Source organism: Olea europaea, unplaced genomic scaffold (assembly GCF_002742605.1).
Source record: "Olea europaea var. sylvestris unplaced genomic scaffold, O_europaea_v1 scaffold74, whole genome shotgun sequence".
Taxonomy (NCBI): Eukaryota; Viridiplantae; Streptophyta; class Magnoliopsida; order Lamiales; family Oleaceae; genus Olea; species Olea europaea.
Genome location: NW_019265805.1, coordinates 543,607 through 557,421, shown reverse-complemented (window position 1 = coordinate 557,421; position 13,815 = coordinate 543,607). Strand labels below are relative to the sequence as shown.

The window sequence follows — 13,815 nt, the reverse complement described above, 5'->3', positions numbered from 1 at the left end:
TGCACGAATATATGAAATTTAAACTTGTTGATTTTAAATATTAAGTATCGAGAATTTATGATATTGAAAAACTCCAAAATCCATTTTATTCCAATTCAAAAGCCACATACTTGCCATCAATATTTACAACCTTAAATCAATAACAAAAATCTGTATAACGACTTAACTCTGAAAAGGAGCAAAAATGGTTCCATCCCAAAACAAAAGTCTTGGCACTAAACTTTATGAACGACACGTCTTTATCAGAAATGAACATCACATTGAAACCAAATGATGTAAGGACGAAGCCATGAAACGATGAATAAACACGCAGTCAAAAATCTAAGCATAAAAAATTCTTTAATTTGTGCACGAATATATGAAATTTAAACTTGTTGATTTTAAATATTAAATATCGAGAATTTATAGAGATTGAAAAACTCAAAAATCTATTTTATTTCAATTCAAAAACCACTTACTTGCCATCAATACTTACAACCTTAAATCAATAACAAAAATCTGTATAACAACTTAACTTTAGATAATGATTAAATCTAGATAATAAAAAAATTAAATGATAATTGCAAAAACTGGAAGTCTTAATATATAATTAAAGATTAAACTAGTTATAAATAAAATAAAATATAGATAAATTTGCCTAAATTAAATAAAAACCATTCATTATGCTTATCATCATCACACAAGAAAATGAAAATCCATGATATTCATGCCATTCTTGATAATATTCCTGACATTCTTAACATTGAATCTTGAAATTTACAAATACTTCCGTTTACAGCCATAAAAACAAGGCTATAAACCCAAAATTTGCTAGAATTCACATAAAGAATCTAGCAGGAAAAAACTACTAACATACAATAATTACATATACAAACAGATTAACAGCTTAAATAATGGGGATAAATCCTTTTGGCTGGTTATTTCTTTTCTGAATTAACTATTTCTGCTCGCGGGGATGCTCGAGGAAATTGTTTAAGTTTGTTCAAAATCGATTCACCTCCATCTGAAACATTTCCAGCGTGAGGCGAGATTGCCATTTCCTCGAGTGCAGTTGCAGATGCCAAAAGATACTTCACGAATTCCATTTCAGACTCGGCCCCTGAGAATAGTTGCATATTAACCGTCTTGAGATGAGTCAACGAGCAATCCGAGCTTTTCTGAGATCGGAGAAATTCTGCAACAGCTTCCACGACGTCAAAGGTGAATGCCTGAAGAAATAGCTTCATTTCATTAATCTGTTTTTCGACCAAAGGAAGCCAAACAAGAGAGTCGGATAATGACTTACGGTAATTTCAAGCTTTTGTAAACTAGGAGAGCTTCTGATCAAGCACAATGCGCAGGAGATTTCATCTATCTTTTCGAAATACATATCTGAGAGGTGAAGAGTTTTCAGAGTTTTCAAAGTAACTGGAAGTTTTTTAGGTGCACCATACTCTGCAAGTCCCTGAAATTTTTTCAAAGAAAACTTCAGCAGCATATCATTTAAAAAGTTTACTTATAAGTAAAAAAGTAGCTTCCAAGTCGACTCAATATATGTCAATTTTCTTACCTCCAACACATAAGCCTGCAGATGCAGATCCTCAAGCTCAGGAAGACAACTTAGCGACTTTATCAGATCAAAGGAGAAACGATCTTCCCTTACAAAATCCATTGACGAGAAAGATATCAAAACTTCTGCAAGAAGGGGACTATGTTTGAAAGAAATGGATCTAAATACCCCATGGAACTCGAAAAATTTCAATTTCGGGGCATCAATTTCAATGCAATCAAGACTGCTACACTCCATCAACCTCAATCGTTCAAGAGACGTGCAACAAGAAACGAAATTTCCAAATGTTTCCGGGGCAAACACAACATCCTGAAGATCAAGATTCACGAGCTTATTGAATCCTCTGAACGTCGAAGGAGGATCAAAAGCACATTTATAGAGTTTCAAATTCCTTAACTGGTGAAAAGCAAATAGTTGAGAAGGCAATCTATGGTTGTCTCCCCGAGAAATATGAAGTGTGAAATCCTGGATATTGTCATTCGGCAAGAGATCGATCCACCGATCGATATCAGGACTACTTTGGAAATCGGGGGCTTGGAGGGCAAACTTAAGTAAGGGTCCCTGATGAAATTTAAGAATTGTGTATACGAGTGTTTCGAGTTTGTGGTTTCCAAGAAACATTTGATCGAACCAAAAATCAAATACGAGATAGGGACATGTTACCCATTTGTACCTCCATTCTCTAGATAGTATACTGGTCCTCACTGCGTCTCGCAATGGCAAACATCCCAGAATATTCTCTATAATACTGCCAGGCAGATTGCTGATTAAATCTGCCTCCGATTTTCGACTAGCCCTCATTTTTATGAATCTGAAGGAAAAAATTTAAAATTCAATATCAGGAAAATGATTCAGCATTGTAACGAAGTAAGTTACTTATTTTCAAATAAGTTAAGTGGAATCTTTTAAAGTCAATTCATGACACGGCAAAGCCGGCGGTGACGGTGGCGGTGGCTGTGGCTTTTTATAAATAAAGAGGTTCTTCTTCCATTATAAAAGTAATTTTAAAGCTTCAGATTAGAAAGCCGGCAGCTTCATATTAATTAAAAACGTTGAATATGCCCCTAAAAATCCACAAATAAACTCAAATTGATGCTCCGTTTTTCTTCGTTTACAGTGAAGTTTCTCAATTACAATTCGAAATTTCTTCTGAATTCAATCAAATTCCTAAAAACAATCGAATCCAAATTCACACCATTGTGTAACCCAATTTCAAAAATAAATAAATAAATAAAATCACACACACGCATGGCCACCAACAGAATAGAAAGAAACGGATAAATAACAGCATTTAAAGGGCTTTTTGCTTACCGAAAGATGGTTGATTCTTCAGGATTTTTCTTTAAGAAACAAAAGGAAAAAGGAATTTTTGATAGTTACTTTGTAGCTGTATTGAGCTGCGAAAATGGGAAAAATTGTTTTGCTGATTTATCCATTCTCAATCGTTGTGGATATATAGGCAAATGTTTGAACAAATAGTGGGGCCCATATGCTATGTGAAGAATAAATGTAACAAGTGGGACACAATTTGTAGTGCTGACTCAGATGGTGATAAGAACAAATCATGTCCATAACAAAAGTCATTATAATTCCAAATATTAATTATTTAAAAAATATTTATATGTAAAAAAAATTACAGTTTTCTTGACTATTTCCTTTACGGGTGCAACCACTTTGATTAAAAATAAATTATTTTAATTTGGCTCAGTTTTCACTTAATTTAAAATTATTTCAGTGAAATTGGAAGTTAAACTACCAAAAAGTATCTGCAGCTAATTAGCAACTTTCAACTTTTTTTTTCCCTCTATATCCACTTTTTCAACCAATTTTAGTAGATGGTGCTGCTATGGTTGGTGGCGAACTTGCTTTGGGGTAAAATTTCTCTTTGCCAAAGAGAAGATGCGTTAAATTTTTCGTTAACTTCTTGATCCCGCTTACTAGATTTCTTGGTTGTTAATTTCCCAATCAGATCTAAAAAAAATCTTTTTTTTTAACATGAAGAGATAAAGAAGCAATTTCAATTGTAGAAATACTAGGCCTACTAAAAGGTAATTACTAACAGTTCTATGAAAATCTTACAGGACTAATCAGAACAACAAGTTTAATGAGAACAGGACCAAAAATCGATTCGAGAATGAGCTAAAACCAGTTAAATTGAAAGCTATCATAAAATCGATCAAGCAGACAGTTAACTAGAAGTCATAGAGGTGGATACGGATTATCCTAATCATTGAAAGGTAAAAATTAAAATTCGTTGATGGTATGAACTTCACGGAACTATAGTCAAATCGAACTCTACAAATATCAACCCCATTAACACTAGTTCTTATCACAAAGAAGCACTAGACACTGCTATATTAGACTCATTGTAGTTGGGTTAATTGATTACATCAAACCCTTGTTTGTTTTCAATTGTTGGAAGAAAAGAATTCATTTTTTTGCTCTTTTTTGTCAGCAACGTGGAATTCAGTATGAGGGAAGAAGTTAACAATTACGGTTGCCTGTCCTGCAACAGTGGGAAAATGGATTATAATTGGGAAGAAAAATTGGAAATAGACAGGACCAATTTGAGGATAAATAATTAAATCTATAAGCAATAGAAACTCAATGATATAATTGCACTAAATTGAGGATAAATTACATAGAGCACATCCGTTCAAAGTTAGGCAACAATTAGAATATTGAAAAGTTGAGGGCCCCAAAAACAAAAGAAATGGGATGTAGGCCCCTTAGCAGACATGACTAATAACAGTAACATGGCACCAGCACGAAAGAATAAATCATTGAAAAGGACAAAAGATAACGTGGCGAGCAAACATAGGCTCTTCTTAACAAACCCAGAGATGTCTGGGCCGTTTAGAATAAATTAATTCTTTAAAGGTACGTACACGTCAGCCATAAAAGGAAAATGTAAATGGATAATAATAAGATAAACTCTATTAAATTTCAATCCAATATCTTTTTCTGTATTTAAATATTTATTAAATAATTGTTACTACAAAATAATGATGTGAGTCGTGTGACAAGATAATTTGAATAGGATAATGAGTAGGTATTTACTTTTGAAGGTTTGTGATGATTAGAAAATGATATAATGGAGAAAATGTCATTATTATTTTTCAGACGAATCGATTATTGTCAAGGTTTACATGCAAATCACGAAAGTGAATTCTAATTAATAGTATTTCTTTTCGTTTTTTTATTTCAGTTATACGTTATTAATTAATAAAGTTAAGTATAAGGGAGAGTGACTTGAATAGTTTGTTGGTTGTGTACTTTAAATTGTTCTACGTAGAGTTTTCGAGTAAAATATTTTAGAACAATGCTACACGTACAGGTACGGCTCACAAAATTTTTTCACGAATGGCAAAATTTCACTGAAAAAAATAGCTCCAATCACGCAACACCTATAAAATGCCTAAAAGGAAAAGTCATAGTCCAATATTTCAATAATCGACGAGTTTCAAAACAAAATAATTGAATTAATAGTGTAAATATCTCAAAATTAAAGGGTCCATATTTATTTAGTGTTGTATATTTAAAAACCTTTAAAATGCACTAAATTCCACTACGTATTTTGCTGTTTTACGAACCCTACCAATCCTCATAGTAGGTGGGTCCCATGTGAACCCACATGTTTAAAAAATTGCAAAAAATTCCACCCACTCACCCCATGTTGTGAGTGCTCCATCGGAGGCCGGGGAGGGGGGGGGGGCTTGTACCTCAAGCATGGTCCATTCCACTAGTACAGTCAGCAGCTCTTCTACATGCCATAAGGATCGGGGAAAAGTGTCACACCAGTGGGCAATGTAAAGTAATAGTGGTTCAAAGAATTTTTTTTTTCTTAATTTCTTTGAATTACTTTTCATGTTTGGTGAATTTTTTTTCTTTTTTTTTGGGGGTTAATAATGATTGATTTATTGTTGGTAGTGGTGAAACAGAGTGAAATTCTGTGATGATGATGGTGGTGGTGGTGAAATGATTAGTTGGTGTTGATGGGTGGTAGTGAGCAGTGGCGGAACTAGCAACGACGAGCAAGCGCGGTTGCCTGTGTTGGCACCGTCAAAAGTTACAAGTTGGCCGACAATAAGATCACTGCCTATGAGGCCTGAGTTGTGTAGTGAAGGAGATCATAGTTTTGGCCTTTTTTATTTTCTTTTTCTTTTTCTTTTTTAAATTCCATAGCTAAAAGATTAAATATGACTTGTTTCAAAAATAAGAAACAAGGTTTAAAACTTCAAAAAATCAAATATTAATTAAAATTTATTTATGAAATAATTAATTAAATATATATTTTATTAATTAAATATATTAAACTCACGATTATATAATATTTGATTACAAATTATTGAATCAATTGGTCGCAAATTATTTTTCGATCAAAAATAAAAAAGTTATAGGTCACAAATTATTCACAATCACAAATCAAAATTTTATAGATCAATATTTATTCATCGTTTACAGATCAAAAAATTATGTCATAATTTACTTATCGATCACAAATTTTATATGTCACGACTTAAATTTTTAGATCACATATTATCAAATTAATTGGATGCAAGTTGTGGCTCACGATCATATTTTTCAAGTCACATATTATTTATTGATTACAAATTAACCAATTTATAAGTTACAATCAACCAAATAAATGGTCACAAGCACCCACATCCCATCGCACAACACTAATCAATTTCACCACCACTAACCATCGCCATTTGCTGCCCCGACTCTACCAGCATCTTCGACATCACGACCACCATCATCGTAATAGTAGCCATCACCATCGTCGTCGCAACAATCGCAATTACCACCACCACTACCATAGCTTTAAACACTACCAACACAAACACCAATACTACCACCACAACACCACCAAACACCTACATTCCATCCCACCATCCTAAACCATCGCATCACTGCTAACCACTAGCAGCAACATCGCCCCGACATCACCAACACAGTTGTCGCAGCCACCACCACCACCACCACCATAGCTTTAACCACCACAACCACTACAGCACAAACACCCACACCACCACGACACCAACACCCACACCACCACAACACCAATACTTATACTCAAACCACAAACTCTCTTGCCACTTCATTAGCCTCCACCAACACTTCTATTCAAACCAAAAAACATTCACCACTGCATATCGCTAGCAAATAGAGAGAAGCCTTGTCGACAGTTGTATGTGGCCTTGCCCCTACGTTGCATTGCTGCTCTCTTTTGTTTTCGACTCCCTTCCACCTCCTCTCTGATGTCTTCATGGGTGATGACGATGAGATAGAGAGAATAAAAGGTAGAGTAAAGAGAGAATGGATTGAGGGAGAAAGAACAAATATTAGGGTTTGGGGTGTGCGTAGATAATTAATTAAGTTTTAGAATATATATATATATATATATATATATAGAAATGTAATTGTACTAATTCGATTAAATAAGGCAAAATTCAAAAGATATATGAGCAAATGAAGGTGAATTTATATTTAGGATGTATTATTTGAAGTGGAAATTTATTCACTCAATTAATTAATTTAGTATAGTGAAGTTCAATTCATAAATAAATCAAAGGATGTGAGAAAAGTCGCTCACCATTTATTTGTTTGATTGATTAAGGACATCAATATAGAGGGAAAAAGTTATATAGAGATAAAAGATCCGACGCAAGCCAAGTCTAGAAATATTGAAAAATTTTAAAATGCCACTAATCCAAACAATTATAATTCCAACATAAAATGCGTCATCTACACGAAGCAATATGAAGCAATTTCTGGCCAACTCATCAACATGCCCAAAAGTTCATATAGAGCCTGTTTGGGAGTGATTTTGAGAATTGATTTTTTGACCGTTAGGAGAAAAGTGGAGTTCACCTTGAGAGAAGAAGTCAAATATAACAGCTGAAACAGTAAAATAAAGGTCAAATAAACTATAATGGAAAAAAAATCCATAAGTACGAGTTTGAGTATCACACATTTCAAAATCAAGAAAACAAGTTTTAAACTTCAAATATCAAAATTTTATTAAAATTTATTTATGATTTAATTAATTTATTAATTACATATATTTAGATCACATATCTATATAATTTGGTCACAAATTAACGATTTAGTTAGTCACTTATTATTTTTCGATCACAAATCAGAATTTTATGTCATAAATTATTTTATGGTCACAATCCAAAAATTTTATAGGTCAAAGTTTATTCATTAGTTAGAAATCAAAAAAAATTATAAGTCATGATTTATTTATTATTCATAAATCACAAATATTATAAGTCACAACTTATTATACAGTCACAAATTATCAAATTATCGATAACAAATTAACAATTTATTAGGTCACACATTATTTCTTAGTCACAATTTATATTTTTTATTGGTCACATATTATTTATTGGTCACAGATTAAACAATTTAATGGTTATAGTCAACCAAATAAGTTGTGACCACCACCAACACTTATGACAACCACCTCACCATTGTCATCAACCGAAATGCCACCAAAACTGTCATGTGCTACAACCATCACTGCCTTACCCACAGTATCACAGTAGCACCACCGTCGCCGCCACACCCAAAGCATCAAAATTTTGATTTACCTCAACACCACAACCACACCATTTTCCCTTGAGTTCGAGATCCCTGCAAAAAGCCCCGAAGCCTAACCAAGGAGTGTCGAACGATGATGGCAAAGCAATTGAACGGAGAGAGGACTCAAGGGAGAATTCGAGAGTTGGAGGTTTACAAGAAAGACACGTGATTCAAGAAAATTTTTGAAATAAATCTACGCTTGTTGAAGGTGAAGTTTGGAAATAGAACAATTCCTTCTGTTGTGTATCCTCGATTCATGCAACCTCAAATGCTATGTTTCAATTTTGATTCTAGTATTGAGTGAAAGGTCACAAGAAACATGGCGTTGGTGAGAATAGTAGGCGAAGAGTTGAGAAATGTGATTTTCAAGATTTGAACCTTGGAAACAGACGGAAATGATTTGAATTTGGAGGAAGGGGTGGTGGGCAGTTTTGTAACTGGAGGTGAGATAGAGGGAGAAAATGAAAAGAATAAAGACGACGGGAAGGTGAGAAATAGAGAGAGAAAATGCAAGTACTGAATGAAGATAAATTTAGGGTTTGGTAGGATGAATATGTATATTTAATTTTGTAATATAATTATTAATATTTAAAATAGATTAATTAATTAATAAATATTTGATTTTTGAAATAGCAAACTTAACCTATGATTTATGAAATGAGATCTCTAAATCTATTAGATTGTGTAATTTCCACAAATATAATCTTTATTTTTTAAATGCAATCTTTAAAGTAGCCCTACATGTAATTTCCAATTTTTTTAGATAGTGGGCCTATTGGGCCTTTTATTTTATAGGAGTTTAAAGCAATTGGCCCAAAGGTCTTTTGTCTGTATGTATAATATGCTTACTTAGCCCCCGTTTGGTCTCCATTTTTTTTTAATCTAAAATGCATTTTTTTCCATCAAATCAATGTGGGACCTACAGATTATTTTATCATTTGATTTGAATTCAAAAATCCTAAATTTCCAACTTTATCCTTTGTCCTGTGTTCAACAAGTTGGCAGATTCCACCTCTTGAAAAGTCAAATAATTGAATTTGTTACACATTTCCCAAGAATTCATAACACACCCCCACCAAACGTTTTCCAATTCTTTTACATGAAATGGGCCACTGTTTTATCATTCCACCCCCGTGGTTGCCCACCGTATTGCTATAAAAAATTGTCACAAAAATTCGACAGCAATTGTAACATCACGACAACGTAATGTGCATGCGGACCGTGATGTTCACTTCACTTTAATTATCGAATTTTTCCAAAGAAATGTGGAAAATTAAAAATGATAAATAACATCTTGAAATTCAGTTGTACACATATTTTAGCTTATATGTTCGTTGTAAATAATAAAATGTTTTGTACGAAAACGGGTTATGTTTTCAAAAAAAGTAACTTCGGAAAATTAAAAAAGTTCGATTTGGAAACATTTTATTGTATCAACTACGCTCGAGAGTGTCTACGAATAGAAGCATTTTAATTCTATTACGAAGCACTACGTACAAAAAAAGGGTAGTGCACGGTGAACATTTTTGGCGAAGAGTAAAGTTAAGGGTGTGTTCGAAATGAAGGAAAAATACGACTTCAAGTGCATAATTATTTGTACGAAACACTGTACAACTGTGTAGGTTCGGGGGAAAAAATTATAGTTCATTGTACCGAGAAAATGCATACCGTAAACACGTTAAAAAAGGAAAATACTTGGACCTGTGATATTTTCGTGAAAGATGGTCAATAATTGGCCCCTATTGCATTGCACTTTTACAACCAGGAAAGCAAACAGTTTCATATGACGTACATGCAAGGCTTTAGAATATTTTAGAAACATATTGGCATCATGGCTGCTGCGCCATATAATCTCGAAGTCTGTCTCACTCACTTCATTGTATTTCCGGTGCATGTATTTCGGCCTGCATTTCATCTTCTACGTTGGGAAGCTCCACCTCAGCTGCATCTTCATCCATCTCCGCTCTCGTGAATGTCGCGTCCACCACTCCTAAACGTCGCATGAAATTATGTATCCTTATCGTCGCAACCACAATGGCTACTTGCGTTGGGAAGGGGTAGCTGGGCATGCGATCCAAGATCTTCCATCTTTCTTTTCACACACCGAATGCACGTTCAATGACATTTCTATAGGACGAGTGCTGGAAGTTAAATTTCTCTCGTGCATTTCAAAATCTACGATGACGTCCTGTTCTCTCGTCTCGAAACTGCTAGAAATGGTAAAGTATGTTAGACCCTTTGTAGGGGGCCATATACCCAGGACGATGAGCAAACCGGAATCAACTAAATAGTACTTTCCCGGAGCCGATAATGGAAAATGTATTTTCGGATCATGAATAGCACGTGCAAGCAAGAGCGCATCATGTGTATTGCCAAAGTACCCTGCAAGCATAAACGTGAAGCATAAATTAAAATCACAAGCAGCCAGCACATTCTGTGTCGGCACACCTTTTCGCCCTATGAAGTTCACACGCTCATGTCGCGGTAGCACAGCTTTTACATGCGTTCCGTCAATAGCTCCGATGCAATCTTCGAACAATGGATACTTGCTTAAATCTAGCCTATGTGGCTCGACACCGTCGTTGTAGTTCTCACTAGGACGAATCAGGCGCGTTGAAAGCGCAACAACCGCACGTAGAACCTCTTTAACATAGTGACATACAGTTTCCAATGAATAGTTGAAAATCGTTGTCACCTGTCAATATCCTTCCCGTGCGCTAATATGCATAAGAACATGCCAACTTGCTCGTAGATGTCAACATGCTAGTTGCTACATGGCCCATGCTCGTTGTGCAACACATGAGTGAAATGTCGAAGCATTGCAGGATACATACGGAATTCTTGAAAGCACATCTTACTATTCTCGTCCATTGCCTCTATCATGAACATGTGACCGTTTCTTGAGAAAGGAAAACGTCATATACGACGCTGTTGCCTGTAGTGATATTTTCTTGCGTCATCGCCGGCGATTCTGCAGTATGAAAGCCAAACGGCTGCATCGATCGCCAAGTTGTAGAGAAACTGGTCTTCATCGCATTTGTCATCTGAGTCGGACCCCAGTAGTAGAACACAATTGAAGTTGAAGTCATTTGTAAAGCAAAACATGATAAGTTACTAAAATTACACAACAAAAGCGAGTTCTGGAGTTGTGTAGAACGCAATTTCGTCACACACCCTCACAGCTCCACATTTTTTTCTTTCCTACTCAGTGCATGGCTTTTTATAGAAAGTGGGAATGATTGGGAGTACATTCTGTACAATGGTGTACTGTAGCTGTCAATTTGTAGGAACTGTATCAATAATAGTGCACTTACAAAAAATATTCACGAGATTCTGTGCAATAGTGTACTGTAGCTGTCATGTTGTATGAAATGTGCCAATAATGGTTCACCTGCAAAGAATATTTATTCGTGAAACGTGCATTTTTGTACAAAAGATTTTTGCTTTGAACAAATATTTTTTTGCTAACTTTTCGTGACAATTTTTCAATTTCCACAAGTTTTTAGTGTCAACAGTTTTTTTAACGTCCAAAATTTTCGCGTGCAAACTTGGTAACTTTGCAAGCACAGATCGTGAAAAATATCATGTTACATCCAGTTCGACCTACAATTGCCTCGTTGGACAAGTAAAATATTAACATGATAAAATGATCGTGGTGAACAAGCGAAAATGGTTTGCACATCAAGGCACGCATCACATTTTCAAACAGTAGGGTTCAACGGGTACAGACAGTTGAATACAAAAGATAAAAAGTTTTTTGGGACAACACATAAGTACATCTAACGCCTACAGTCAAAGGTGAAATTACTTGTCCCGCTCATTGAAAAGCCACTCAATCCATTCAAATTTTTCATCCGCATCTTTCATAACGGCGAACATGACTCGATAGTGCTTTTGAGCCAGAATAGCAAGGCGAAAAAGTATAGCGGTGTACGCCGTTCGAGCCGTCCAACCGCCAGTAGCTCCTCTATACAAGCAGTGCCGGTGTTGTCATTTGAGCCCATCATGGTATTAAGCTTCGCCATCACTTCCTCCGTAGCACTTGTGGCTCGGTCGACGGAGAATGACAGCTCGTGTGCAGATTTTTTTTCTTCTTATCCCCTCGTGTCGCGTCGCATCGGAGGACTTCCTTTTATCACCGCTTGTGGTGTCGGATACGTTTATGCGGGATCCACCAAGCATTGCTCAGCCTCATCACTTGAACCACTACTTTCCTCGTCGACGAGGATTGCATCCTGATTGTCTTCGAGCGCACTGTCCTCAAACAGCCCGAACCCCGTTCGGCACAACTTAGTCGGCGTGACCGCGTACTTCTCCCCATCGTAACTGTCGTCGAAAAGTGGACGATAGTGTATGTATATCTCGCTCATGTCCTTGTCTTTGAACTCCTTGTAGTCTTTATTCTCCTGCGAAAAAAGGCACACAAAAAGAGGAAAGATAAGAAAAAAGGCATTCCAAATGTACCGAAAAATAATGAACGGGATAGTTGGCTCGACATTGTGAAATATGTGTGCTGCTAATTGAAACAATTACCCTTATCTTTCTGTTCCACCATTCCTCTGATGTGATGACTCGATCGATGGATGCGTTGTACTCGACTCCACTACCCATTAACAGATTGGAGAGACGTCGATATGTTCGACGCATGACGTCCCAATGGTTGCATAGTTGTTGCTTTGTCCAATTGTGCCCAGTGGCTGAGTTGAACAGCATGGAGATTCGGGCCCAGCCTTGTTTCGTAAAACAACGACGGCTGCGATGGCCCTCGGCAATGGCAGCTTCGCAGGCCGCAATGAATGTTTGGGTCTCCAAGGCATTTCACCGAGCATAAGATTTTGAACCTAAGGCTTGACCCAGCTCCTGTGCAACGAACGAGCTGGGTAGCAGACCATGTCCAGATTGCAAAGTCAAGCGGGGCATCACGAATGAGAATATTGCAGAATATTCATTATACGAATTGAAAGATTGTAAAATATCTACAGATTAAAATTTTGAAATTTGACAAAAAAAGTACACGTAAATGAGGTTGTGTAGATGTCTTATTTTGAAACAATGGATGCATTTCGTACAGGAATTGTATTACTGTAGGAATAGTTCACCTTGAGCACATGTGCACCCGCAGAATGTTTTTGTGAAGAATGTCATGTTTGAATCGTGAAAACACAATAGCTAAGCTACACACTTTGTTTTCATCATCACTAGTAATGCTATACTTCAACAGGGTAGCTAACAGAAATAACACAGTCACAGATGAATAAACGATGCTATCATTTAAAAGGGAATGCAGAGAGCACAAGCACAAGGGTGTAACCAAGACTATCTTCCAGAACTTGCATAAAACATGGTAGTCTCCATTTATGGCAGTATAGTTCAAGGGACAGATTTCGTAGAAGAGTATACGGCAAAAATAATACTTCAAAAAAAAGGGTAGCCCAATGCATATAGCAGTTCAGATGCGACCCAAGAGGAAGGTGCATTTCAACTTGCCACAATATCAATTTTGCCCAAAATCATAGTGAGAAACATCTAACGAAGTTGATTACTACATATAATTACAATTTAAGAAATACACTAGAAACAATTGAATCCTAATGTTCAGGTAATTTGTAGTTTTACGAAAAAGTACACGGAATCAGAAATGTTCGAGTTTGACGACGTACCAGTGTGTG

General features: G+C 35.8%; 2 protein-coding genes across 2 annotated transcripts; both read right to left on the bottom strand.

The window, feature by feature from the left end:
* Positions 1 to 688: 688 nt before the first annotated feature.
* On the bottom strand, positions 689 to 2,968 carry LOC111391023 (F-box/FBD/LRR-repeat protein At1g13570-like). Its single transcript, XM_023016153.1, has 4 exons — positions 2,861 to 2,968; positions 1,550 to 2,360; positions 1,286 to 1,444; positions 689 to 1,208 (listed from the first exon to the last, which is right to left on the bottom strand). The coding sequence occupies exons 2-4, from the start codon at positions 2,348 to 2,350 to the stop codon at positions 918 to 920; spliced, it is 1,251 nt and encodes a 416-aa protein (XP_022871921.1). The 5' UTR covers positions 2,351 to 2,360; positions 2,861 to 2,968; the 3' UTR covers positions 689 to 917.
* A 9,338-nt stretch (positions 2,969 to 12,306) lies between these two features.
* Positions 12,307 to 13,501, bottom strand: LOC111391009. The gene is made up of 4 exons (XM_023016144.1): positions 13,477 to 13,501; positions 13,263 to 13,372; positions 12,680 to 12,952; positions 12,307 to 12,552 (listed from the first exon to the last, which is right to left on the bottom strand). Exons 1-4 carry the CDS (start codon positions 13,499 to 13,501, stop codon positions 12,307 to 12,309), a joined length of 654 nt encoding a protein of 217 aa, XP_022871912.1.
* Positions 13,502 to 13,815: the final 314 nt, after the last annotated feature.